The 26362-nt window shown below is 39.4% G+C and overlaps 1 protein-coding gene across 1 annotated transcript in view; it reads left to right on the top strand.

Moving 5' to 3' along the window:
* The window catches only part of MOGAT1 (monoacylglycerol O-acyltransferase 1), a 43180-nt gene extending 18042 nt beyond the window's left edge, over positions 1 to 25138 (top strand). The window contains 6 exon segments of the mRNA XM_003405882.4: positions 3944 to 4014; positions 4016 to 4123; positions 4456 to 4656; positions 9875 to 10053; positions 10694 to 10893; positions 24744 to 25138. Of these exon segments, the coding sequence (XP_003405930.4) occupies positions 3944 to 4014; positions 4016 to 4123; positions 4456 to 4656; positions 9875 to 10053; positions 10694 to 10893; positions 24744 to 24898 (914 nt within the window). The 3' untranslated portion in view covers positions 24899 to 25138.
* The last annotated feature ends 1224 nt before the right edge of the window (positions 25139 to 26362 follow it).

Raw genomic sequence — 26362 nt, 5'->3', positions numbered from 1 at the left:
GGAGCTTTTGTTAAGAATAATGGAAAATTTGGAAACGGGTAATGGTGATGGTTGTACAACATGATGAATACAAGTAATGCCACTAAATTGTACATGTGAAGAATGTTGAATTGCCAAATATTTCGTTATGTACACATTTACCACCAAGAGAAATGTTTATGAAGGTGATATAATGCCAAACTTATAATACCACACTGCTAAAGTGATGTAATTGCAGGTGATAAAATACAGAATAAAAACTGTATGATCGTCTATGTTAAAAAAAAAAAAAAAAAAAAACCTGTTCATAGGAGAAAAAAGATGAAAAGGAAAACTTTATATTAGTTATTGATGGGTGACAAGGATAGAGCTGATATTTTGTCTCCTTCTACTTTTTGAATTTACAAACGTATAATAATAAATGTATGTATTATAACAATAGCTTACATTGAGTGCTTGCTTTGTGCCAGGCAGTGTGGCATTCCTTATGTCATTTATTCCCCCAGCAGTCCTTGGAGACACATGCTGTCATTAGCCCATTTCACAGATGAGGGAATTGAGGCTCAGATGGTAAAGGGACTTGCCCAAGGTCAGGCAGCTATACTCAGTGGCAGAGTCCAACATTGGCAGTCTAGTTCCAGACCCAAGTCTTAACCATTATATATACAAAACATATAATGAATGTTAAAAAGATATGCAAAGGAACTGGGCTAAGATTGAATATTAATGACTCTCAATACCCACAAAGCAGAGTGGAGGCAGAAAGACAAAGAGAGGCATCAAGGAGAGGTTTAGTGTCTGCCCACCAGGAGTTTACAAGGTAGGCCTGACTCATGTTTTTCAGTTGCACTTTCTTATTGGCTTATCTGCTCACACAAGTCATATGGAAATATGTTCTTGTAATAATTGCAAGCCATAGAAATGTGTATCTAAGGGAAAGATAAAGCTATATAGAGTACATGTGATTGGGTTAGTGGAACATTGAATCAGTAGCTTGGAGACTTTTTTTCTGGATCTGCCCTTGGCTCACTCTGTCAAATTAAGTCAGTTTGCGTTTGGTCTCAGTCTCTCCATCTTTGTAGTAAGGAAAAGCGACTCTTCCATCTACCTGATTCTTATGAATCTGCTTATGCACTTGCAATAACTACTCGTAAATTACTGGGGTTGTTACCATTAGCTGAAGGATGGTGTGTTTTTTTTTTTTAATTAAAGGGCATGGGCTTAGGGATTAGGCAGAACCAGGCTTAAGCCCTTTGGGCCCTCAAAATTCCTGTGCCTCAGTGTCTCCAAGTGAAAAGTAGGGACAGTAATACATGTCTTGAGGGTTGTGGGGAGGAGTAAAGGTGATTGCCTGTGTAGAGTGACTGGGCGATGGTCACCTCTCAACTGTTGTACTTCCCTTCCCTAGTCCGCCTTAGCTCAACCTGATCTGGCTTTAAGTAAAGAAGAATGAGGCCTAACTATGTTTCTTGTACATTTTTGTACATTTTAGTAAATCAGCAAAAAATTAACCAATGATGATAAGTTGTCAGTCCTCTAACCTGGGTGGTAGGAAGCAGGTGAAGCAACATGGAATGACCTTGGCATACATGAGGGTAGAGGGCATGCTTTTGGCCTTGCTTCTGAACTCTTGGAAGCTTGGCGGTTCCAGATGGAACGAAACACCCCTCTCTGTTAACCTTTGTTTAAAAACCCTGGAAGGAGCAACAAGTCAATGCTTTGAATAGGTTCAATTGTCTGCTTTGGTTAAATCCACAATGGGAAAGTCATTAATTTAGGTATTACTAGAAATTTAAATACATGTCCTGTTCTTGGTTTAAAACACACACAGAGAGAACAATAATAAATTGAGCCACCATTGCTCAGTTACCTTAATGGATCATTTTTTAACAAAGTTGATAAGGAATGGAAAGGAGCGTGGCGACTGAAGTCAGCACCAGGTTGGACTTGGCAGCAGATAATGGAAGAGACAGGCGATGGAACTCCCTAAAGTAGTAGTAATAGCTGGCACTTGAGCACTTATTATTGCTAGACTGTATCTTTGCATACATTCTCTCTCTCGTTGACATATTTCTCTTTTTAAAAATAATTTTTATTATAACACAGCACAGGTTTAAAACCATGTATAGCTTAGCTTAACATAATCACACTAAGGTAAGCACTCTGGTAACTCCCACTCACGTTTTTTCAATTTTTGCTTTGTGTATTTCGAAGCTTAGTTATTAGGTGCATAAGCAATTAGAATTGCTCTGTCGCTCTGAAATGGTGCAAGAAGTGGCACATGACCTAAGATCTAGAGTCCTTCCTGTGCTGTTTCAATCTCTGTCAACAGAGTTCCTGGAAATGAAGTTTGTGGCCAGAAGGTGCCCTCTTCATAGGCATACGAGTGATGGCTGCTCAGTCAAGGTGAGCACCTGTAGTAGGAAATTCTGTACATCCCCTCAGTCAAGGATGTCCCTCCGTATATCACAATGGGGGAGGTAGAGTATGGTCATGGCTAAGGAGGCTGAAGTCAGACAGATCGGCCATGTACATACGGTATCGTTTGGGCAATTTAATTAACCTCTCTCCGCGTCCATTTTCTGTTCTCTAAAGAAGGGATAAATTACTATGGCTATTTTTTATTGGTACTAAGTTTGTTGTTAGCTGCCGTTGAGTTGACCCCGGACTCGTGGCGACCCCGTGCGCAACAGAGCAAAACACTGCCCAGTCCTGTGCCATCCCCGTGATGGGTTACGGACTGGACTATTGTGATCCATAAGGTTTTCATTGACTGATCTTCAGATGTAGATCACCAGGTCTTTCTTCCTAGTCTGAAATGGAAGCTCTGCTGAAAGTTGTTCAGTATCACAGCAACACACAAGTTTCTGCTGACAGCTGGGTGGTGGCTGCACGTGAGGTCCATCGGCCAAGAAATGAACCCGGGTCTCCTGCATGGAAGGTGAGAATTCTGCCACTGAACCGCTAAGGCTGCTAAGTACTAAGGCTATAATGAATGTTAAATGAGAATATTCAGGCAGAGCACACAATACGATGCTTGGCATATGGTAAACATCTAATAAATATTATGTCATTTGTTTATTGTTGTATTACGGTCTTAGTTATCTAGTGCTGCTGTAACAGAAATACCACAGGTGGATGGCTTTAACAAACAGAAATTTATTCTCTCATAGTTTAGGAGGCTAGAAGTCCAAATTCAGGGTGCCAGCTCGAGGGGAAGACTTTCTCTGTCCGTCAGCTCTGGGGGAAGGTTCTTGGCATCAATCTTCCCCTGGTCTATGAGTTTCTCAGCATAGGGACCCTGGGTCCAAAGAGTTCACTCTGCTTTTCCCTCTGGTGGTGTAGTAATTAAGTGCTATGGCTGCTAACCAAAGGGTTGGCAGTTCAAATCCGCCAGGCACTCCTTGGAAACTCTACGGGGCAGTTCTACTCTGTCCTATATGGTTGCTATGAGTCGGAATCAACTCGATGACACTGGGTTTGGTTTGGTTTTTTTTTCTCTCTCTTGGTGGGAAAAGGTCCCTCTCTCTTTGCTTGCTTCTTTCTCCTTTATCTTTTGTAAGATAAAAGGTGATGCAGGCCACACCCCAGCAAAACCCCCGCTCTTACATCAGATCAGGACTGTGATTTGAGTAAGTGTGTTGCACCCCACCCTAATCCTCTTTAACATGACCTAATCCTGCCTCGTTAACCACAGCTAGAGATTAGGATTTACAACACATCCAACAATTAGATCACAAAATGGAGGACACTCACACAATACTGGAAATCATGGCCTAACCAAGTTGACTTATATTTTGGGGGGACATAATTCAGTTGATGACAATTACCACACTGGAACTGAGGCTCAGTTCAATATCCCCTGTATGTATAAATCGCCCTCCCGTGGGCCATCCATTGTGTAATACAATGAGCAGATACTAACGGACCTTGATTTCACGAGGTGTTTTTTGTTTTCTTACAGCACAGGAGTGCATTGGAACCCTCGTGATCCTGATCATACACACCTGTTGGTTCCTTCAGGTCCCTTACTTGACAATGGCTTTACTTTGACTGGTGTACTCCGGAGCTAGGAAGCAGGAGAGCCCAGTGGATCAGAAGCTGGGCCGTTTGGGGCTACTTTAAGGACTATTTTCCAATTCATGTGAGTGGCATTGTTTTATGGGATATTGATTTGAGCTGGGAGAAGAATGGGGATTTGTTTTCATTGCCTGTTTTCCAGCTTGTTCCTTTTTAGAGGGTGAAAGCGTACAATTTGGCCCAAGTTGCTAAACGGACTCTAAGTTAAATTGACAAAAGGACTCTGAGCTCAGGAGATAGTTTGGAGATTTGGAAACATCTCCAGCCTAGAGAAATGAAAAGAGTCCTGCTCTCTGTTTTCTCTTGACATAAGAACTAATGCTGAGTCCTTTCATTTCTCTTTGGAAACTGATAAGAGAATATGTCATTTTTTATCTCAATATAAATGCACTGTAGCTCATCAAAACTTGGGATTTGGATCCAAGTCACAACTACATATTTGGATTTCACCCCCATGGAGTACTGGTTGCTGGAGCCTTTGGAAATTTCTGTGCAAACCATTCGGACCTCAAGGAGCTGTTTCCTGGCTTTACTGCATGTTTTCATATGCTCCCCTTTTGGCTCTGTTGTCCTTTCTTCCGAGAATATCTGATGAGTATTGGGAAGTGAAGGCAGATGACTGCAGTGATTGAGGGTGGCAGGAGCATGCAGAATGTCCCCTCCCAAACCCAGTCAGGTTTACAGTCTCTTAGGGCAAAACCTTGTGTCCTTATCCCTATCTAGTATTTCCTATGCTGTCTGGATATTTCATACCTCTTCCATTGGACTGTAAGTGCTGGGAGGACGCAGCCTATGCCTCTTCTTCTGTTCCATCTCAAGCATCTAGCACAGTGCCTGAGACACACCTAAGCTCAGTAAATATTTGTTGCATTAAAAAAAAAAAATGACTGAATGCGTTTCTTGTATCCAGATGTGAAAGGAAGAATCATGGGTCAAGTAAATGGCACATCACACCTTAGGAGAGGCCCTTGGCATGCTTTTGTGAATAATAGAGAAAGAGAATGTCCTCTAATGTGTCTTGAAGTAATGACAATGATAGAAACTAAACCTACTCAACTTGGCTATCTTTTTATTTCCAGATTAACTATAACTTGGTTCAGGAACAGGGGTTCTTTTTGCTATGCTGCTGTCAGCCAATGGAAGACTCTTTGATTAGTGAAACCGTAATTCTATCAATTCCAAGATAAAATTAAGCCAAAATGTTTTAAAGATACTTTTATGGATGTGTATAGCTTGTGTTGGTAGCTCTCATTTGTACTTCAGAGGCTCAATTTGTTTAGTTTTCCAAGTTGATCAGCTTATGGATGAACCATGAACTGTAATAACTTATGGATTGTTTTATGTTTATGAGCATTGTGTAGGTAACTTATTATTGTCCTTGCATTTCTTGGATATGAAGAATAGTACACTCTCTTAAAAAAATTATAATGTCAGGATCAATAAATGGCATATTCAGGAATAGAATATTTCGTGGTCTTCCAGGTTTTTGTTCTTCCTATTAATTTCTCAAGTCTCTGTTATCGCTAGGTAGCTGTTAGGAAATGACTAAGCATGAAAGAATCAGGATCCATAGCTGGGTTCTCATATTCTGTTTGTGGAAGTTCACTCATATAGCCCTGGGTTCTGGAGTCCAGTCTGCACTGTCACTCTATCTGACCTATAGAGGGCGCACTAAAACCCCCAAACTGCTATAAAGGGAAAAAAATCCCCTCTCTGTTGTTTTATGCAGACATTGGGTTAGAGTTTTTCAAAAGGAAGAAAATTAAAGGAAAATTTCAAAAACACAGAAATACATTTACATTATTGTGTGCCATCGAGTCGATTCTGACCCATAACAACACGATAGGACAGAGTAGAACTGCTCCATAGAGTTTCCTAGGCTACAATCTTACAAGAGTAGATCACCAGGTCTTTGCTGCCGCGGAGCGGCTGGTGGGTTTGAACTGCTGACATTTTGGTTAACATCTGAGCTCTTAACCATTGTGTCACTAGGGCTCCATTTACAGTATACACCCCCCCCCCCCACACACACACAAAAAAAACCCATTGCATATACTGTTTGTTAATTTGAGCCCTGGTGGTGCGGTGGTTAAGAGCTTGGATGCTAACCAAAAGGTCAGCAGTTCAAATCCACAAGCCACTCTTTGGAAACCCTACAGGGCAGTTCTACTCTGTCCTATAGGGTTGCTATGAGTCGGAATCGACTCAATGGCAACGGGCTTAGTTTTTTGGTTTGTTAATTCAAAGTATAGCTAAAGGTGAATTTGAATATTGTAGCTGAGAGCAAGAGTGACAAATTCGTGGTTTAAGAGATGTCTGTATGCCCCTCTCCCATGGGCATGCCAGAGACAAAAAAAAAAATCAGTCTTAGAATTTTCTTCCATAGCACTCCCACAGCCACTGCAGTTTACTAGAGTTGTCACTTGAGATGAAACTTATCTGTAATCATTGGTTTATAACATCATGAAATCCCTTCCTTTACTACAACCTTAAATGTCCTAAAAGCTAAATAAAAAACCCGTTGCTATCGAGTCAACTCCTGCTCATAAGTGACCCTATAGGACAGAATAGAACTGCCCCACAGGATTTCTGAGGAGCACCTGGTAGATTCGAATGGCTGAGCTTTTGGTTAGCAGCCATAGCTCTTAACCATACACCACCACGGTTTCCAACAGCTGAATAAAAATATCCAAATATCCAGTGGAGGTTTAGGCTGTCCTTGTCTCTAAATGTAGAGGTTTCTCAATCATTTCCAGAACCAACTTCCCTGGACAACTCCTGGTTCAAGCCTGCCCATCTACTCTGTGTCTGCCCCAGTGGCTGCCTCTCTGGATATGAAGGACAGACAGACATAACTAGATCTCGTGTAGTGAAGAATCAGTGGGGTTTTAGAGAACCTTTGCTGAATGTTGTTTGTTTAGCTTTTACCCAAGAAGTTTTTATAGCTATGATGTTACCTCCTGTTGAGTCAGCCCCTGATTCGTGGTGACCGCATACAAAATGGAATGAAATGCTCCCTGATTCTGTCCCATCCCCATGATCCTTTGTAGATTGGACCGTTGTGATCCATAGGGTTTTCATCGGCTGATTTTCAGAAGTAGATTACCAAGCCTTTCTTTCTAGCCCATCTTAGTCCGGAAGCTCCACTGAAACCTGTTCAGCATCAGGGTAGCACGCAAGTGTCCACTGACAGACAGGTGGTAGCTGCACACGAGGTACACTGGCTGGAAATCCAAGCCGGTTCTCCCTCGTGGAAGATGAGAATTCTACCGCTGAATCAGCAATGCCTTTCTCTCTGGCTGTAAGTCCTCGGGAATCCCACCTCCAACCCATTCCTCTTGGACTATTTTGGTATGTCTATACTCTTTTTTTTTTTTTTATACTCACCAAGGAAACCCTGATGGTGTAGTGGTTAAGTGCTATGGCTGCTAACCAAGAGTTCAGCAGTTCAAATCCGCCAGGCGCTCCTTGGAAACTCTATGGGGCAGTTCTACTCTGTCCATAGGGTCGCTATGAGTTGGAATTGACTCGACGGCAGTGGGTTTGGTTTTTGGTTTTTATACTCACCAAGCAGCCCTGGTGGCACAGTAGTGAAGAGCTCGGCTGCTAACCAGAAAGTCAGCAGTTTGAATCACCATCTGCTCCTTGGAATCCTTGTGGGGCAGTTCTGTTCAGTTCTATAGGGTTACTATGAGTCGGAATCAACTTGACGGCAACAGATTTGGTTTTTTTTTTTTTTTTATGCTAACCAGGTATCAGCCAGAGCAGACTGTATGTTTTGAAACTTATAGCCTCTTTTGTTTACTCATTAAGGCTGGGCAGGTAGCAGGGATCACATCACAACAGCCTTATGTACCGTGCGAAGGAATTTAGATTTCATCCTCTGGGTAAGCAGCAGGGAACATGTGAGAAATTTTTAATAAAGGAGGAGCCCAATTGGATTTTGTGTGTTAGATCATTCAGGCTGCAGCGTGGAAACAGGTTGGAGGGAGGTAAACATTGAATCTGTGATGGTGGAACAGGCCCATTGCCATGTTCTTGGGAGAGATGATAAGGGCTAAAGTAAAACATTGCCATGATAGTGAAGCATAGAAGAAGGGATCAATATGAAGAAATGTTTGGACAGGTCAGTAAGACTTAATGATTCATTTAGACTCATGAAGGCAGCTACTGTATTTCGTCTGTAGCAGATGATCAATAAATGCTTTTGGATGAACGGATGAGTAAGCCAGTCAATGCAGTGACTAAGAGGAATAAATTTAAGAAGAGCCTATGTTTCTGACTTGGGTGACTGAATAGATGATGGCCTCAGTCACCTTGATAGGTAATGTTGGACGGTGAACAACTTTGAGGGAGAATTTAATGAAGTGAGTTTAGAAACATGGAGTTTGAGGTGACGTTGAGACATCCAGTTTCAGGTGTCCATTGGGCACTTAGAGATGTGGGCCTGCAGCAGATGGATTTGAGAGAACTCAGCACACACAAGTGATGGTTGAATCCATGGGTGTGGATGAGGTTAGAGGACAAGAGATACAATGAAGGAATGCTGGGAAATAGCAAATACAAGGGTGACTTGAAGACAGGGAGCCTGAAGAGGAAACAGAAAAAGTGACCAAAGGGGTAGGAGGCAAGCCAGGAGAGCCAGGTGGCTAGAAATCCACCGAGGCTCTTTCCTGTGGAAGAGATGCCTCCACCTGTCACTCTGCTGACATGGAGCAGAGAGGATGACCATGCCTTGAAGTCAATGAAAGTTCAAACCTATCTTGGCTCAGATCCTCTTCCCTCTGACTCACCACCCTCTGCCTCTTCCCAAAAGAGAGTGATTCAGAATCCTATCATCGTTCTAAAATTCCCCCAGTAATAGAAGCCCACAAACTACATAATTTTCTCTGAAAGATGAAATGTGTAATGCACTTACAGCAGTCTAACACATTCTGTTATAACTAAAAAAAATAGATAAAATCGAGAGTGGAGGGAAACATAACAAGACATTAAAAAACAATTATCTCTGAAATGTAGATCATGAGTGGTTTGTGTTTTCATCTTTATTATTTATATTTTCCACTAAGAGTCCCTAAATTTATAATCAGAAAAAGACTCTTTAAAGTTATTTTTACGTGGGAAAGCCTAATACAAAGACTAGACAACTATGCAGCTGTCTTAAATGAACAACTTACCAAAGTCAGACTAGACATTTTTCAGAACTGTATAGAGATGTGCAAATGATCTAGGTTGTTTGTCAAATGTCTGAAATATTTAAAGCCATTTATATTATGAATCCAGGTTTGGAAAACAAGAATCTATATAGAATATCTGAAAACAGGCCATTATGTTTTTAGAAGATCCACTGCAGCTTCTTGAAGGATATACTTTTCAGTTCTGAGCAAAAACTGACCGTGGTGATGATCAAGGCCACCACATATGACCAAGCAGGTTATGCATGGAGCAACTCCAGGGGAAACCTTTGACTTGGAATGCAGTGTGAATGGGGTTCTGCTGAGTTGAACCTAGCTCAACATGCCCAAACATAACAGTGGACCTAGCAATGGTCTGGTGACATTTGATAATCCCAAACCTTTAAAATGCGGTGCTTCACGTTTTAAAGACCTAATCCCATACCTGCCAAATGTTAGATCTTATGAATGGAATACATTACGAAAGATTTAGCTGTGTAGAAGTTATAATCTTACCAAGCATTCCAAATGTAAACAGGGTAGGAAATTTTCTTTGATGTTTGCTGATGCCATAGAACATTATGAAAAAAGTAAATGTAATTTTTTTTTTTTCCCGAGAGGGTAACTTTTGTTTTGTTCACTACGGGCCAGTCTCAGTTTCCAAGAAAAGTGTGTCTTATGTGCTGAGCAAAGAGGGAGGTAGAAACATTTCAGCCATTGTCCTTGGGGGTGCAAAAGAATCATTGAATGCACATCCTGGAAATGTCACTGTGTTCATCCGCCAGCAAAAAGGATTTGTTAAAATGGCTTTGACCCATGGGTAAGTAGCTTTTCATTTTATTCCCTGGATCAGGGAAGTTATGACATTATTAAATGAACAAAAAGAGGTAAATAATTTTTCTAGCCCTTAAAGACAGACTTACCCAAATCAATCTTAAAATATAAGTAGGTATGTACATTTTTAGGGAATGGAATACGACCTACCAGCCAAAGTAGCCAAATTAACAATGGCCGAAGCTATAACTGAAAAAGAAACTTCCTGGAACCTTGATTTTGTATAGAATAAAATTCTGTAAATGGCTAGACTGTTGAAGTACTGTCCAAAAGATTTCAAGAACACGGCCGTTTCAATGTAGGTAACATGAAGTTATTGATATAAAGAGACTTGGAGTCCCTGGCTGGTGCAAACAGTTAACACACTTGGCTGCTAACCAAAAGGTCGGAGGTTCAAGTCCACCCAGAGAAGCCTTGGAAGAAAGGCTTGGTGGTCTACTTATGAAAAATCAGCCATCGAAAACTCTATGGAGCACAGTCAGCTCTACTCTAACACACGTGGCATCACCATGAGTCAGGATCAGCTTCATGGCAACTGGTTTTTAGTTGCAAAAGTCAGCTGGACAGACTGAAATATTAAGTCCTTTTCATCTAAAATTCAAATTTTTACCCTTTGTTATTTGCAGTGACTATTTGGTCCCAGTGTTTTCTTTTGGTGAAAATGAGCTATTTAAACAAGTAAACAACCCTGAAGGCTCATGACTTTGAAATTTACGGGAGAAACTGCAGTGTATCAGGAGGTTTGCTTTGCCACTGTTTTATGCAAGAGGAATTTGTCAGTACAATTTTGGCTTCATACCCTGTATGAAACCTACCCACACTGTTGGTATAACCTAAAAGTTATAGTGTACACTGAAAATTAAAGGCTCGTTAAAATGAGTAAAAATATTATCTTATTGATCAGCTGAGCAATGTTTATTATTAATGACTGAAGTGCCAGTGTAGGAGAAGTGGCTTTGAATAAGAACTTCCTAAAATAATAATCCTATAGGGCACCATGGTTTCAGGGGACATCTAGGTCAATTGGCATAACAAAGTTGATTAAGAAAATGTTCTGCATCCCACTTTGGTGAGTGGCATCTGGGGTCTTAAAAGCTAGTAAGCAGCCATCTAAGATGCATCAGTTGGTCCCTACCCACCTGGAACAAAGGAGAATGACCCAAACCACCTGGAACAAAGGAGAATGAAGAGCACCAAAGACACAAGGAAAGTATGAGCCCAAGAGACAGAAAGGGCCACATAAACCAGAGACTCCATCAGCCCGAGACCAGAAGAGCTAGATGGTGCCCGACTATTACCCATCACTGCCATGACAGGGAACTCAACAGAGAGTCTCTGATGGGCAGGAGAAAAGTGGGGTGCAGAACTCAAATTCTAGTAAAAAGACCAGACTTAATGGTCTGACTGAGACTGGAGGGACCCCAGAAGACACGGCCCCAGGACTCTCTGTTAGCCCAGAACTAAAACCATTCCAGAAGCCAACTCTTCAGACAAAGATTAGACCAGACTGGACTATAAGATATAAAATGATACTTGCGAAGAGTGTGCTTCTTAGTGCAAGTAGATACGTGAGACTAAATGGGCAGCTCCTGTCTGGAGGCGAGATGAGAAGGCAGAAAGACAGGAGCTGGTTGAATGGACATGGGAAATGCAGGGTGGAAAGAAGGAGTGTACTGTCACCTTATAGGGGGAGCAACTAGGGACACATAACAATGTGTGTATAAATTTTTGTATGAGAAACGAACTTGAACTGTAAACTTTCTCTTAAAGTGCAATTTAAAAAAAAGAAATGTATGAGAGATTTTCATTAGAAGTTGGTGCTGTTTCCCTGTTTGCAGCAGTTGTGAGGAACTGAAATATCAACAAGTGTTTGGAGTTAGCCAACATTCATGTCTAGTGTCTAATCAATGTTCTGTGGAGGGTTACGAAGAAGTATTAAAAGAGGTTTTAAATTGCTTTCTTTTTTGATTTCGAAATACGAGGAAGACAACTGAAAAAAAAATCCTATGGATGTTATTTAAGCTTCATTTAGAGTATACCTTTTATTTATGAAATAACTACATTTTCCATTTGGATGGATATTGACTGTTTTCAAGAATACTGCTACTGAGCTAGAGGTAGAATCCGCTTTTAAAAACTAAGTTTCTAATTGCCTGCAATAAATCTATTTTTCTGTACCAGTAGGTTATAACATAAAAATTCTTTGATGAATAAGTTAATATCAAAGTCTACTAATAGAAGAAAAGCTCTGTATAACAGACCTCGCCATCGTATTCAATTCACATGAGCGTCAGTTTCAAAAGATGTTTTTAGTATCCATCATCTGCAGACTAGCTATATTTATGTTGTTCTTTTTCTAGTCAGTCCTGACTTGTAGCGACCCTATGTACTACATATATGTAGTCTAACAATATGAGTCCGAATCGAATCGACGGCACTGGGTTAATATAGCCTAGTTTTATTTTAAAAAGTTGTATGTTTGGGGAGATTGAGGTGGGGAAAGAGGGTGACAAACATGTTAAAGAAGACTGAGGAACAAAGAAATTAACAGGTCGAAGGGACTGCTGAGCTGAAAATGAGAAAGTGTCAATAACATAATTAGCCAAAACTATACTTTTTTTTTTTTTTTTTTATACACTGTATAGGGTTGCTATGAGTCGGAATCTACTCGATGGCAATGGGTTTGGTTTTTTGGGTTTTAAACACTTTATATGAAACTGGAAGTAATGTTTTCACCATAGATTAATGAAATTCAAGTATGGTTATATATATATGTATATGTGTATATATATATTTTAGGTCTATTTCACTAGAGTAGGATTTTACTATTGTCGGGTTATAAGAGCTTTGAATTTCATATGCAGTCACGCAATGTTATTTTTAAATGCTGTCTTTAGCTAGATGGAATGTTAGCAGACTGATGATTATTTCCTATCATAGGAATAACAAGTTTAAGTTTGCAATTGTACTTTTTAAAATAAGCTGGCCACATTTCTTTGGGACAGTATTAATCATTTTGATCTCTTACGTGCCAAGTACTATAGTTGGTATTTTGGGGCATATAAAGAAAATTGTAAGACATTATTTAAGAAACTAAGAATCTAAAAGAAACTCATGCACACATGAACTAACTTGTAAATGTTGAAAGTGTATTCTGTTGAGTTAAGTGGTTACAGTTATCCTCTGGTTGGACTAAGCGTTTTTAAAAAAGTGGCTTGACATTTGATACAGCCTGGTTACTGACAGAATAATTAATTGGCCAAGAGTCAAATGGAAATTACTGAATCTGAGTTAGTTGTAAATCCTAGAGAAGTACACCTGTGGGTTTTGCTCATGTCCGCCCAGTGTGCTTCTCTGAAAGATTCAGAATAAGGGAAAATTGCTTCGGTCCACTCAGTGGCTTTAATACCCATTGATAATTTTTGCTCAAATCAGTTATTATAGTTGTGGTTGCAAATTGGTGATTTTCTAAGTCTAGCATTTCTTCAACATTTATTAGTTGGCATCCAGTTCTGAAGAAGAACTTTCTCTTCTCCCAATATTAGATTACTTTGAATTATAAATACCCAGATGGGCTAATCAATGATGTTTGCATGTAGCACAGAAGGGCTCCAATCCCATCTCCTCTCTCCTCAAGACTCTCTCTGACTTTCTATTAACTCCTGAACCTATTTTCTGATTATGGATGTCACAGAAGTGTTGATTCCATTTTTATTCTTAAAGTAACATTGAGGAAATATAAGCAATGCCATCAGGAAATTGGTTTTTATATCACTAAGTTGTACACCTGAAAAATGTTGAATTGGCAAATGTTGAATTCTATGTATTTTTACAATGACAACAAAAAGAAATTGGTTCTGTCCAACTGTAGGCCCAGCATGACCAATAATGGCTAATGTTCATGTGCCAGCCACACTTACAAATTCATATTGACATTCAGAAGGCATTCATTATGCATCAGCCAGATGTTTCGAAGGTGGTGGCGTTGGCTTGAGGCCTGAGTAACTTCAGATGTTTCATTTATGTTCGCTGACCCTCAGATTTTACAGCTGTAAAGAGGAGAAATAATAATTGTCCTATCTTCTCTCAAAGGAGCCCTGGTGGAGCAGTGGCTAAGTGCTGGGCTGCTAACTGAAGGGTTGACGGTTCAAACCTACCAGCTGCTCTGCTGGAGAAAGATGTGGCAGTCTATTTCCACAAAGATTACAATCTTGGAAACCCTGTGGGGCAGCTCTATCCTGTTCTGTATAGTTGCTATCAGTTGGAATTGGCTCTACAGCAATGGGTTTTTTTTTTGGATTTTATCTTCTCTCAGGGTTATTCTGGGGATTAAATGATATGAAAAGTAGGAAAGCACTCCATAAACTCCAAATGATAGTTGAACGTTGGCTGTTATACAGAGCAGAAGCCTGTCCCAATCCCATTGTTGAGAGCATTCAAATGTGTTCCAATTTCCCTGTGTAAGTATTCTTGCCAAAATGTTAATCTGAACCAAATCATGAAGTAATCAGACAAATCCTGATTGTGGAACACTGTAAAAAAACAACTGGCTTGGACTATTAAAAAATAAGTGTCATGAAAGACAGAAAAAGGAAAGGCTACTTACAGACATACAGCAGCTGTCAGGGATTACGGGAAGAGCAGCTGTAAAGGGTATTATTGGGACAATTCGTAAAGTTTGAATATAAATTAAATACACACCCACCCCTCACTTATCAACGTGGTTAGGTTCCAAAGACCAGGTCATTATGCAAAAATTGGCGTTATGTGAAAATGGAGGATGACCACAACAGATCACAAAATGGAGGATGACTACAACATTACATAACTGCCAGATTACATCATTATATAACTGCCAAATTATTACATAACTGCCAAACCACTGAGAATCATGGTCTGGACAAGTTGATACACATACCTTAACCACCATAGTCTGCATTACTCTCACCTCGACCTTGGCATTTGTTACCGCTAGACATACATCATTAATGTGCAAAATAGATAGCAGAGTTTTTACTTTTGTGGCAAATGTGAAATGTTGGATAATGAGATAGTCAGTAAATGAGTAGGTATAAAATAATTTTTTATATAAATGTTAAACATTGTGGGTATGATGATGGTGTTGCAGTTCTGTAAAACAGTCCTTATTCTTAAGTGATAACACATGCTGAAATATTTAGACTTGATGTCTATAACTTACTTTCAAATGATTCTACAAAAATAAAAAAAATGAGAGAAACCCAGTGATGTAAAATGTTAAAATTTGGTGAATCTAGGATACAAGTGCATATTGCATTATTTGCAAGGATCCTGGGTGGTGCAAATGGTTAAGCACTCACCTGCTAACCAAATGCTTGCCAACTGGAAACCACCCAGAGTTGCCTAAGAAGAAAGGCCTGAAGATCTACTTCTGAAAGATTACAACCATTGAAAACCCTATGGAGCACAGTTCGACTCTGACACACATGGGTCGGAAGCTGCTCATTCCTCATCTTAGGTAAATGCAGCACAGCACAATAGAAATTAGAGCAAGCTTACTGAGTGCAGAATTCATATATAACCAATCCTGAATTGTTGGATGGAACTTGGAAAAGGCAACAATTGAGAGTGCCAGTGGTCAAAAGCAGCAAAACATAAACAGAAGCTGTGGTTCCTGATGACTCCACCATGGCAAGTAGGCACTGGCTGATTTTTCCAGGGCAAGAAGTGCTGTTTCCCAGCAAGGGATAAATGAAAAGTCACCTACAAAGGAGAGCCAATAGGAATAAGCTCGGACTACTTGGCAGAAACCATGCAGGCAAGAAGACAAAGGGATGACATATTTAAAAAATTGAAGGAAAAAAATTGCCTGCCAAGAATCATATATCCAGGAAAACTGTCTCTTAAGTATGAACGTGAAATTAAGACATTTCCAGATAAACACAAGTTGAGGGATTTGGTAAAAACCAAACCAAAACTACAAGAAATACTAAAGGGAGTTCTTTGGTTAGAAAATCAATAATATAGGTATCAACCCAAGACTAGAACACTAGGCAGAGCAACCAGAAGTCAAGCCAGACAGGGAAATCCAAAAAAAAAAAAAAGCAAGATTATTAAAAAAAAGAAAGAAAGAAAAAGCCCAAAACAGGGTAACAGCAATGTTATTATACAAAAGAACACAACATTAAAATAATAAAGAGGGACTAAGAAATGTAATCATACACCTTCCATATGGAGAGGAAGATACGGTGATACAGAGAAATAAAAGTTTTAAATTTAGGAAAATAGGGGTAAATAATAAGGTAACCACAAAGGAGACAACCTATCCTACTCACCAAAATAAAATACAAGGAAAAATACAGACTCAGCGAAACAAAATCAACAACAACAAATATGAGGAAAGGATAACATGTAAAGAAAACCTACTCAGCACATAAAATCAAGTGGGAAGAAGAATCTGTCAACAACAACAAAAAAAGACATGATAGCACTAAATTCATACCTATCCATAATTACCCTGAATGTAAAGGGACTAAATGCACCAATAAAGAGAGAGTGGCAGAATGGATTAAAAAACAAGATCCGTCTATATGCTGCATACTTAGAGACACAAACTAAAACTGAAAGGATAGAAAAAAATACATCAAGCAAACAACAATCAAAAAAGAGCAGGAGTGGCAATATTAATTTCTGACAAAATAGACTTTAAAGTTAAATCCATCAGAAAGGATAAGGAAGGACACTATATAATGATTAAAGGGACAATACACCAAGAAGATATAACCATATTAAATATTTACGCACCAAATGACAGGGCTGCAAGATACACAAAAGGAACTCTATCAGCATTGAAAAGTGAGAGAGACAGCTCCACAATAATAGTAGGAGACTTCAACACACCACTTTCAGTGAAGGACAGACAGGACATCCAGAACGAAGCTCAATAAAGACACGGAAGATCTAATTGCTATAATCAACCAACTTGACCTTGTTGACATCTACAGAACACTCCACCCAACAGCAACCAGGTATACTTTCTTTTCTAGTGCAAATGGAACATTCTCTAGAATAGACCACATATTAGGTCATAAAGCAAGCCTTAGCAGAATCCAAAACACTGAAATATTACAAAGCATCTTTTCTGACCATAAGGCCATAAAAGTGGAAATCAATAACAGGAAAAGCAGGGAAAAGAAATCAAAGACTTGGAAACTGAACAATACCCTGCTCAAAAAAGACTGGATTATAGAAGACACTAAGGATGGAATAAGAAATTCAGAGAATCCAATGAGAATGAAAACGCTTCCTATCAGAACCTTTGGGACACAGCAAAAGCGGTGCTCAGAGGCCAATTTATATCAATAAATGCACACATCCAAAAAGAAGAAAGGGCCAAAATCAAAGAATTATCCCTACAACTCAAACAAATAGAGAGCAACAAAAGAAACCCACAGGCACCAGAAGAAAACAAATAATAAAAATTAGAGCTGAACTAAATGAAAAAAAACAAAAAAACAAACCGAGTGCCGTCAAGTCGATTCCAACTTATAGCGACCCTATGGGACAGAGTAGAAATAGAAAACAGAAAAACAATCGAAAGAATTAACAAGACCAAAAGCTGTTTTTTTGAAAAAATCAACAAAATTGATAAACCACTGGCCAAACTGACAAAAGAAAAACAGGAGAGGAAACAAATAGCCCAAATAAGAAATGAGATGGGCGATATTACAACAGACCCAACTGAAATTATAAGAATCATATCAGATTACTGTGAAAAACTATACTCAAACAAATTTGAAAACCTAGAAGAAATGGATGAATTCCTAGAAACACACTACCTACCTAAACTAACACAAACAGTGGTAGAACACCTAAATAGACCCATAACAAAAGAAGAGATTGAAAAGGTAATCAAAAAACTCCCAACAAAAAACAGCCCTGGTCCAGATGGCTTCACTTCTACCAAACTTTCAGAGAAGAGTTTACACCACTACTACTAAAGGTGTTTCAGAGCATAGAAAAGGACGGAATAATACCAAACTCATTCTATGAAGCCACCATATCCCTGATACTAAAACCAGGTAAAGATACCACAAGAAAAGAAAATTATAGACCTGTATCTCTCATGAATGTAGATGCAAAAATCTTCAACAAAATTCTAGCTAGTAGAATTCAACAACATATCAAAAAAATAATTCACCATGACCAAGTGGGATTCATATCAGGTATGCAGGGATGGTCCAACATTAGAAAAACAATTAATGTAATCCACCACATAAATAAAACAAAAGACAAGAATCACATAATTTTATCAATTGATGCAGAAAAGGCATTTGACAAAGTTCAACACTCATTCGTGATAAAAACTCTCAGCAAAATAGGAATAGAATGAAAATTCCTCAACATAATAAAAGGCATTTATACAAAGCCAACAGCCAACATCACCCTAAATGGAGACAGCCTGAAAACATTCCCACTGAGATCAGGAACCAGGCAAGGATGCCCTTTATCACTGCTCTTATTCAACATTGTGCTGGAAGTCCTAGCCAGAGCAATTAGGCTAGACAAAGAAATAAAGGGCATCCAGACTGGCAAGGAAGAAGTAAAAGTATCTCATTTGCAGATGACATGATCTTATACACAGAAAACCCTAAGGAATCCTCCAGAAAACTACTGAAACTAATAGAAGAGTTCAGCAGAGTATCGGGATACAAGATAAACATACAAAAATCAGTTGAATTCCTCTACACCAACAAAAAGAACATCAAACAGGAAATCACCAAATCAATGCCATTTACAGTAGCCCCCAAGAAGATAAAATACTTAGGAATAAATCTTACCAGAGTTGTAAAAGACTTATACAAAGAAAACTACAGTACACTTCTGCAAGAATCCGAAAGAGACTTAGATAAGTGGAAGAACATACCTTGCTTGTGGATAGGAAGACTCAACATTATAAAGATGTCTGTTCTACCAAAAGCGATCTATACATTTAATGCAATTCCAACCCAAATCCCAATCACATTCTTTAATGAGACGGAGAAACAAATCACCAACTTCATATGAAAGGGAAAGAGGCCCTGGATAAATAAGGCATTACTGAAAAAGAAGAACAAAGTGGGAGGCCTTACTTTACCTGATCTTAGAACCTATTATACCACCACAGTAGTCAAAACAGCCTGGTACTGGTACAACAACAGATACATGGACCAATGGAACAGAATTGAGAATCCAGGCATAAATCCATCCACATATGAGCAGTTGATATTTGACAAAGGCCCCAAAACATTTAAATGGGGAAAAGACAGTCTTTTTAACAAATGGTGCTGGTATAACTGGATATCCATCTGCAAAAAAATGAAAACAAGACCCATACCTCACTCCATGCACAAAAACTAACTCAAAATGGATCAAAGACCTAAATATAAAATCTAAAACGGTAAAGATCATGGAAGAAAAAATAGGGACAAAGTTAGGAGCCCTAATACATGGCATAAACAGTATATAAAATGTTATAAAGAATGTAGAAGGAAAACTAGATAACTGGGAGCTCCTAAAAATCAAACACCTATGCTCATCCAAAGACTTCACCAAAAGAGTAAAAAGACCACCTACAGACTGGGAAAAAGTTTTTAGCTATGACATTTCTGATCAGCGCCCGATCTCTAAAATCTACACGTTACTGCAAAAACTCAGCTGCAAAAAGACAAATAACCCAATTAAAAAATGGGCAAAAGATATGAATAGACACTTCACTAAAGAAGACATTCAGGTAGCTAACAGATATATGAGGAAATGTTCACAATCATTAGCCATTAGAGAAATGCAGATTAAAACTACAATGAGATTTCATTTCTCTCCAACAAGGCTGGCATTAATCCAAAAAACACAAAAGAATAAATGTTGGAGAGGCTGTGGAGAGATTGGAACACTTACATACTGCTGGTGGGAATGTCAAATGGTACAACCACTTTGGAAATCGATTTGGTGCTTCATTAAAAAGCTAGAAATAGAACTACCATAGGATCCAGCAATCCCACTCCTTGGAATATATCCTAGAGAAATAAGAGCCTTTACACGAACAGATATATGCACACCCATGTTATGGCAGCACTATTTACAATAGGAAAAAGATGGAAGCAACCAAGGTGCCCATCAACAGATGAATGGATAAATAAATTATGGTATATTCACGCAATGGAATACTAGGCATTGATAAAGAACAGTGAGGAATCTGTGAAACATTTCATAACATGGGGGAAGCTGGAAGGCATTATGGTGAGTGAAATTAGTCAGTTGCAAAGGGACAAATATTGTATAAGACCACTATTATAAGAACTTGAGAAATAGTTTAAACTGAGAAGAAAACATTCTTTTGTGGTTTCGAGGCGGGGAGGGTGGGAGGGGGGGAGATGGGTAGTCTCTAATTAGATAGTAGATAAGAACTATTTTAGGTGAAGGGAAAGACAGCACACAATACAGGGGAGGTCAGCACAATTGGACTAAACCAAAAGCAAAGAAGTTTCCTGAATAAACTGAATGCTTTGAAGGCCAGCATAGCAGGGGCAGGGGTCTGGGGACCATGGTTTCAGGGGGACATCTAAGCCAATTGGCATAATAAAATCTATTAAGAAAACATTCTGCATCCCACCTTGAAGAGTGGCATCTGGGTTCTTAAATGCTAGCAAGCAGCCATCTAAGATGCATCAATTGGTCTCAACCCACCTGGATCAAAGGAGAATGAAGAACACCAAGGACACAAGGTGATGAGAAGCCCAAGAGACAGAAAGGGCCACATGAACCAGAGTCTGCATCATCCTGAGACCAGAAGAACTAGATGGTGTCCGGCTATAGCTGATGACTGCCCTGACAGGTAACACAACAGAGAACCCCTAAGGGAGCAGGAGAGCAGTGGGATGCAGACCCCAAATTCTCATAAGACCAGACTTAATGGTCTGACTGAGACTAGAAGGACCCCGGTGGTCATGGCCCCCAGACCTTCTGTTGGCCCAGGACAGGAACCATTCCTGAAGCCAACTCTTCAGACATGGATTGGACTGGACAATGGGTTGGAGAGGGATGCTGGTGAGGAGTGAGCTTCTTGGATCAGGTGGACGCTTGAGACTATGTTGTTATCTCCTGCCTGGAGGGGAGATGAGAGGGTGGAGGGGGTTAGAAGCTGGCGAAATGGACACGAAAAGAAAGAGTGGAGGGAGAGAGCGGGCTGTCTCATTAAGGGGAGAGTAATTGGGAATGTGTAAAAAAAAAAAAAATTTTTTTTTTTTTAGCAAGGTGTATATGGGTTTTTGTGTGAGAGACTGACTTGATTTGTAAACTTTCACTTAAAGCACAATAAAAATTATAAAATTATAAAAAAAGAAGTGCTGTTTCCAAGAGCAGCCTGATGAAGCTGTTTTTCCCCTTGCGGTTTAAAAAGAATTATGCAGCAGCTTGCATCTAATCTAGTCTTATGTTGTAAACATTTTTTCTTCTCTTTAGTAGTAAAAACTCTTTTTGTGGAAAGAGTAACTTCTGGTTTTCTAGGGCTCCAGGGACTCTTCTCAGAAGTATTCTGATTTTCAGTAACTCAGTACAGAACTGTTTACTTTAGCTACTCTACATTCAAGAGCAAATTTCAGAGTCTCTTCTGCCATTGATTTTGGTATTTTCTTTCTTTCCTGTCTTCTTAATGACCTTTTGCTTTCTTCATGTATGAAGTCCTTGATGTCATCCTACAACTTGCCTGGCCTTCGTTCATTAGTGAATAGAAGAAATGAAGTAAAAGAGCTGAACAGAACATTTCGAAGGGCGACTTGAGGAGACAAAGTATTACAACGAAAAGGGCAAAGACCTGGAGTTAGAAAACCAAAAGGGAAGAGCACGCTCAGCATTTCTCAAGCTGGAAGAATTGAAGAAAAAATTCAATCCTCAAGTTGCAATATTGAAGGATTCTATGGGCAAAAAGTTGAACAACACAGGAAGCATCAAAAGACGGAAGAAATACACAGTTACTGTACCAAAGAGAATTGGCTGACATTCATCCATTTCAGGAGGTAACATATGATCAGGAACTGATGATACTGAAGGAAGAAGTCCAAGCTGCACTGAAGGCATTGGCGAAAGACAAGGCTCCAGGAATTGATGGATATACTAGTGCATATTGTAATTTTTTGTTGTTGATTGTATTATTTGAAAAGACCCTGGATGGTACAAATTGTTAAGCACTTGTCTGCTAACCGAAACATTGGCGATTTGAAACCACCCGGAGTTGCTGTTGCAACGATGGAAGCGCTCACTTGTCTATGCCAAGAAATTTGGAAGACAGCTACCTGGCCAGCCGAAGAGATCTGTATAAGGGCCCATTCCAAAGAAAGGTGATCCAATGGAATGTGGAAATTATCAAACAATATCATTAATATCACATGCAAGTAAAATTTTGCTGAAAGTAATTAAAAAATGGTTGCAGCAGTACACTGACAGGGAACTGTGAGAAATCCAGAAGAGGCTGTGGAACCAGGGGTATCACTGCTGATGTCAGATGGATCTTGGCTGGAAGCAGAGAATACCAGAAAGATGTTTACCTGTGTTTGACTACGCAAAGGCATTCGACTGTGTGGATCATAACAAATTATGGATAACATTGCAAAGAGTAGGAATTCCAGACCACTTAATTGTGCGTATGCAGAACCTGTATATAGACCAAGAGACAGTTGTTTAAACAGAATAAGGGGATACTGAGTAGTTTAAAATCAGAAAAGGTGTACATCAGGGTTATATCCTTTCACCGTGCTCATTCAGTCTGTATGCTGAGCAAATAATCCCTATATGAAGAATGTGGTAGCAGAATTGGAGAAAGACTTATTAACAAGCTGTGACATGCAGGTGACACAACCTTGCTTGCTGAAAGTGAAGAGGGCTTGAAGCACTTACTGATGAAGATCAAAGACTATAGCCTTCAGTGTGGATTACACCTCAACATAAAGAAAACAAAAATCCTCACAACTGGACGAATAAGCAACACCATGATAAACAGAAGAAATATTGAGGTTGTCAAGAATTCTATTTTGCTAGGACCCGCAATGAACGCCCATGGAAGCGGCAGTCAAGAAATAAATTGACTGTTGCAATGGGCAAATCTGCTGCAAAAGACCTCTTTAAAGTGTTAAAAAGCAAAGACGTCACTTTGAAGACTAAGGTGTGTCTGACCCAAGCCATAGTATTTTCAATTGCCTCATATGCATGGGAAAGCCAGACAGTGGATAAGGAGGAACCAAGAAGAATTGACGTCTTTGAATTATGGTGTTGGCAAAGAATATTGAAAACACCATGGACTGCCGGAAGAACGAACAAATCTGTCTCAGAAGAAGTACAGCCAGAATGCTCTGCAGATGGTGAGGTGAAATTTCCTCTCTTGTGCTTTAGGTAAGTTATCAGGAGGGACCAGTCCCTGGAGAAGGACGTCATGCTTGGTAAAGTAGAGGGTCAGCGAAAAACAGAAAGATCTTCAAGGAGATGGATTGGCACAGTGGCTGCAACAATCGGCTCAAACATAGTAATGATTGCCAGGATGGCCCAGGACCCGGCAGTGTTTCTTTGTGTTGTACATAGGGTAGCTATGAGTCAGAGCCGACTCGAGGGCACCTGACAACGACATTCAGTAGCAGCACCAGACCAGCAGGGGGCAAAGTGAATAGCAGAGAGGATGCCAACATATGAGACAAGTGAGAGAAACGTTATTTATTGTATTAAATGCCATTTAAAATACAAATAGAAGTTGCCGGATTTGTTTTTATTAATTGGATTTGTTGTTATACGGGTAAAGGGTAAATATATTCCCTTAGAAAATTCCCATAATACAGATAAAGTGAAAGTTCCCCATTCCTACCTCCTTCCCTAGAGGTAACCACTGTTACCAGTTTGTTATCCCTCTTTCTAGACTTTCTAGACTCTCTTTCTAAGTCTAGACATAGAAGGTTTTTGTTTTGTTTTTCATAAGTGGGATTATACTGTATCATTCCTATAGCTTTCTTTTTTTCACTTAACAATACATTTTGAGCCATCTATTTTTTTTATGTGTGTATACACGTATATATGATCTCATTTTTTAAAAAATTACTGCCCAGGATTCCATCGAAATGACCATTCCAATAATTCTTTTATTGAGACTTTTAATTGACTTTCAGTTTTTTTTTTATGATTACAGTGAAATCCTCAAGACTGTGTATTTCTCTAGTACAGACCTTTAGCTGTGAAGATACACACAGAGACACACGCACATTGTGTTATTTAGAAAGACAGAAGAAGAGTCAGAGTGGAAGCTCGATGCCACACGATGAAGGGATTTCATAGTCAGCAACGATAGCCTACTGTGGTCTGGCTCTCGGCTGTACCAGAGGGAGAATGCTGGTGACGCGGACGCCCAGCCCCGTTCACATACCTCACAGCTGCAGTCAGCACAGCAGCTCATTTCAGTCAAAGTCCAAACCACCAGGACAGTGACCGTCCAGTGTCTGCTGAGAAGGAAAATTCTTTACTTGATACCAGCTGGGGTGGTGTGATGACTGCAGGCAGCCAGTAAAATAAAGAAGGGATCAGAACGAGCAGGCCTGAATGGATTCAGAGCTGTCTGTTAGAGACAGTTGTCTGTGGTGGCGTGGTTTTGGTTTCTCGTGTGTGATGTAGTCTCTATTTTTGCAGTTGGCCCCCCAATCCCTGTTCATCAGACTCAGCACCCAACCCCAGAGCAGACTGAGGAGTTGTATCAGACCTATCTGGAGGAGCTCAGGAAATTATTTGAGGAGCACAAATGGAAGCATGGTATTTCTGAGCACGGAACTCTCATTTTTGAATAATCACACTCTCAGAAGGCGTAAGGGAGGACAAAAAAACATTCGATTGAGAGAATAAATAATAAGCTTTTTTTTTTCTTTGACTGTGGCATCAATTTATAACTGAAAAGTATTATTTATGGTGGCCGATACTGATGTTTTTGTCTGTGGTAAATAAAAACACAGCAGATGATTATTAGATAATGTTGGGGAGGACTATAAAAATTTTAATAATATTCCTCATTTGGGAAGGAAAAGGTTTAGAATTATTCATGTGTTCCCCCAAAATTATAACTTCAGAAACAATTTGATCCTTTTACTAAACATGACCATAATATAAGAAGGCATTTTGACTAAATATGACATTATGTTGGTCAGCACAGCTGGAATATTTAAGAGATAGTATGTAAAACAATTTGCCATATAGAACTAGAGATCGTTTCTTTCTTTTTTAGCTTGAACAGACCGTTTGTTAGTGACTAATACTACTTTAATACTTAGAAAATGTGATCCTTTAGGTCATGCCGATCAATGCATTTTTAAACAGTAGTGCAGAATTTTATGCAGTTTTGGAAATAGACTAAATCTATCATATGGACATCCATGTGGACAAGAGTATGTATCTTCATTTTTATGTGTGCTTAGAAATACGTTCATCTGCTATAGACAAGGAGGTCTATTTGGAAAATATGCTTTTGCAGAGGTTTTGGAACACTGAAATTTCAAGAGATTTTCATGTTAATATACATGAAATTTTAATTTTTTTCCCAAATGGCCCCTTTGGTGCGAGTTATGAAAGTGCTCCCTCTGGTCAGATGTGGTAGCACAAGTTATGAAACAAAGTACCCTCTGGTGAGATGTGTCTCGTTCAAAGTTGACTCAGGTTATTTGAATCTTCTCTAAAGAGGTGTATTAGCTGCATGGAAGTGGAACCTTGGCTGTCCTGGTGATGGCTGGCTCCTCAGTGCCTGGATCAGTTCATGGCACCTAGTAGGCGTACAAGACTTTAATGAACGCGTGTAGAGATGAACATACAACCAACCTTTGCCATAAGGCCAAAAATTGTTAAAGTTATACCATACGATGAAACCTATTATGAGACAAGACCCACTTCCAGAAGGAGATAACTTGCTTTGTTTTCTGTCCTGCACCTGTAATCCACAGTACTGTAGGCTGGCTCATACAGACCAAGTCAGAGGGAGGTTTGTGATAATTAGTCACTAAGAGTCAGTAAGTAGGTAAGAAGAATATACGGTTTCCAAATGATCTCCATTGTCGGATATTTGTTTCTGTGCCTCATCCACTCTAGATATTTGAGGGTAACTTTACAGAGTTGACATATTACTTATTGTTAATATGTCTTTAAGCCTCTGATTTTCAAAACATTAAGCCCTGGGCTAAAGCGTGGATTAGGTTCAGCGATAGCGAAACAAAATTATACTGAATGTCTTGAGTAGGAAAGCATTTCACATAGCAAAAAAAAAATGG

This window comes from Loxodonta africana, chromosome 6 (assembly GCF_030014295.1).
Source record: "Loxodonta africana isolate mLoxAfr1 chromosome 6, mLoxAfr1.hap2, whole genome shotgun sequence".
Taxonomy (NCBI): Eukaryota; Metazoa; Chordata; class Mammalia; order Proboscidea; family Elephantidae; genus Loxodonta; species Loxodonta africana.
The sequence above is the reverse complement of the archived record's forward strand: the minus strand, read 5'-3'. Positions and strand labels throughout refer to the sequence as shown.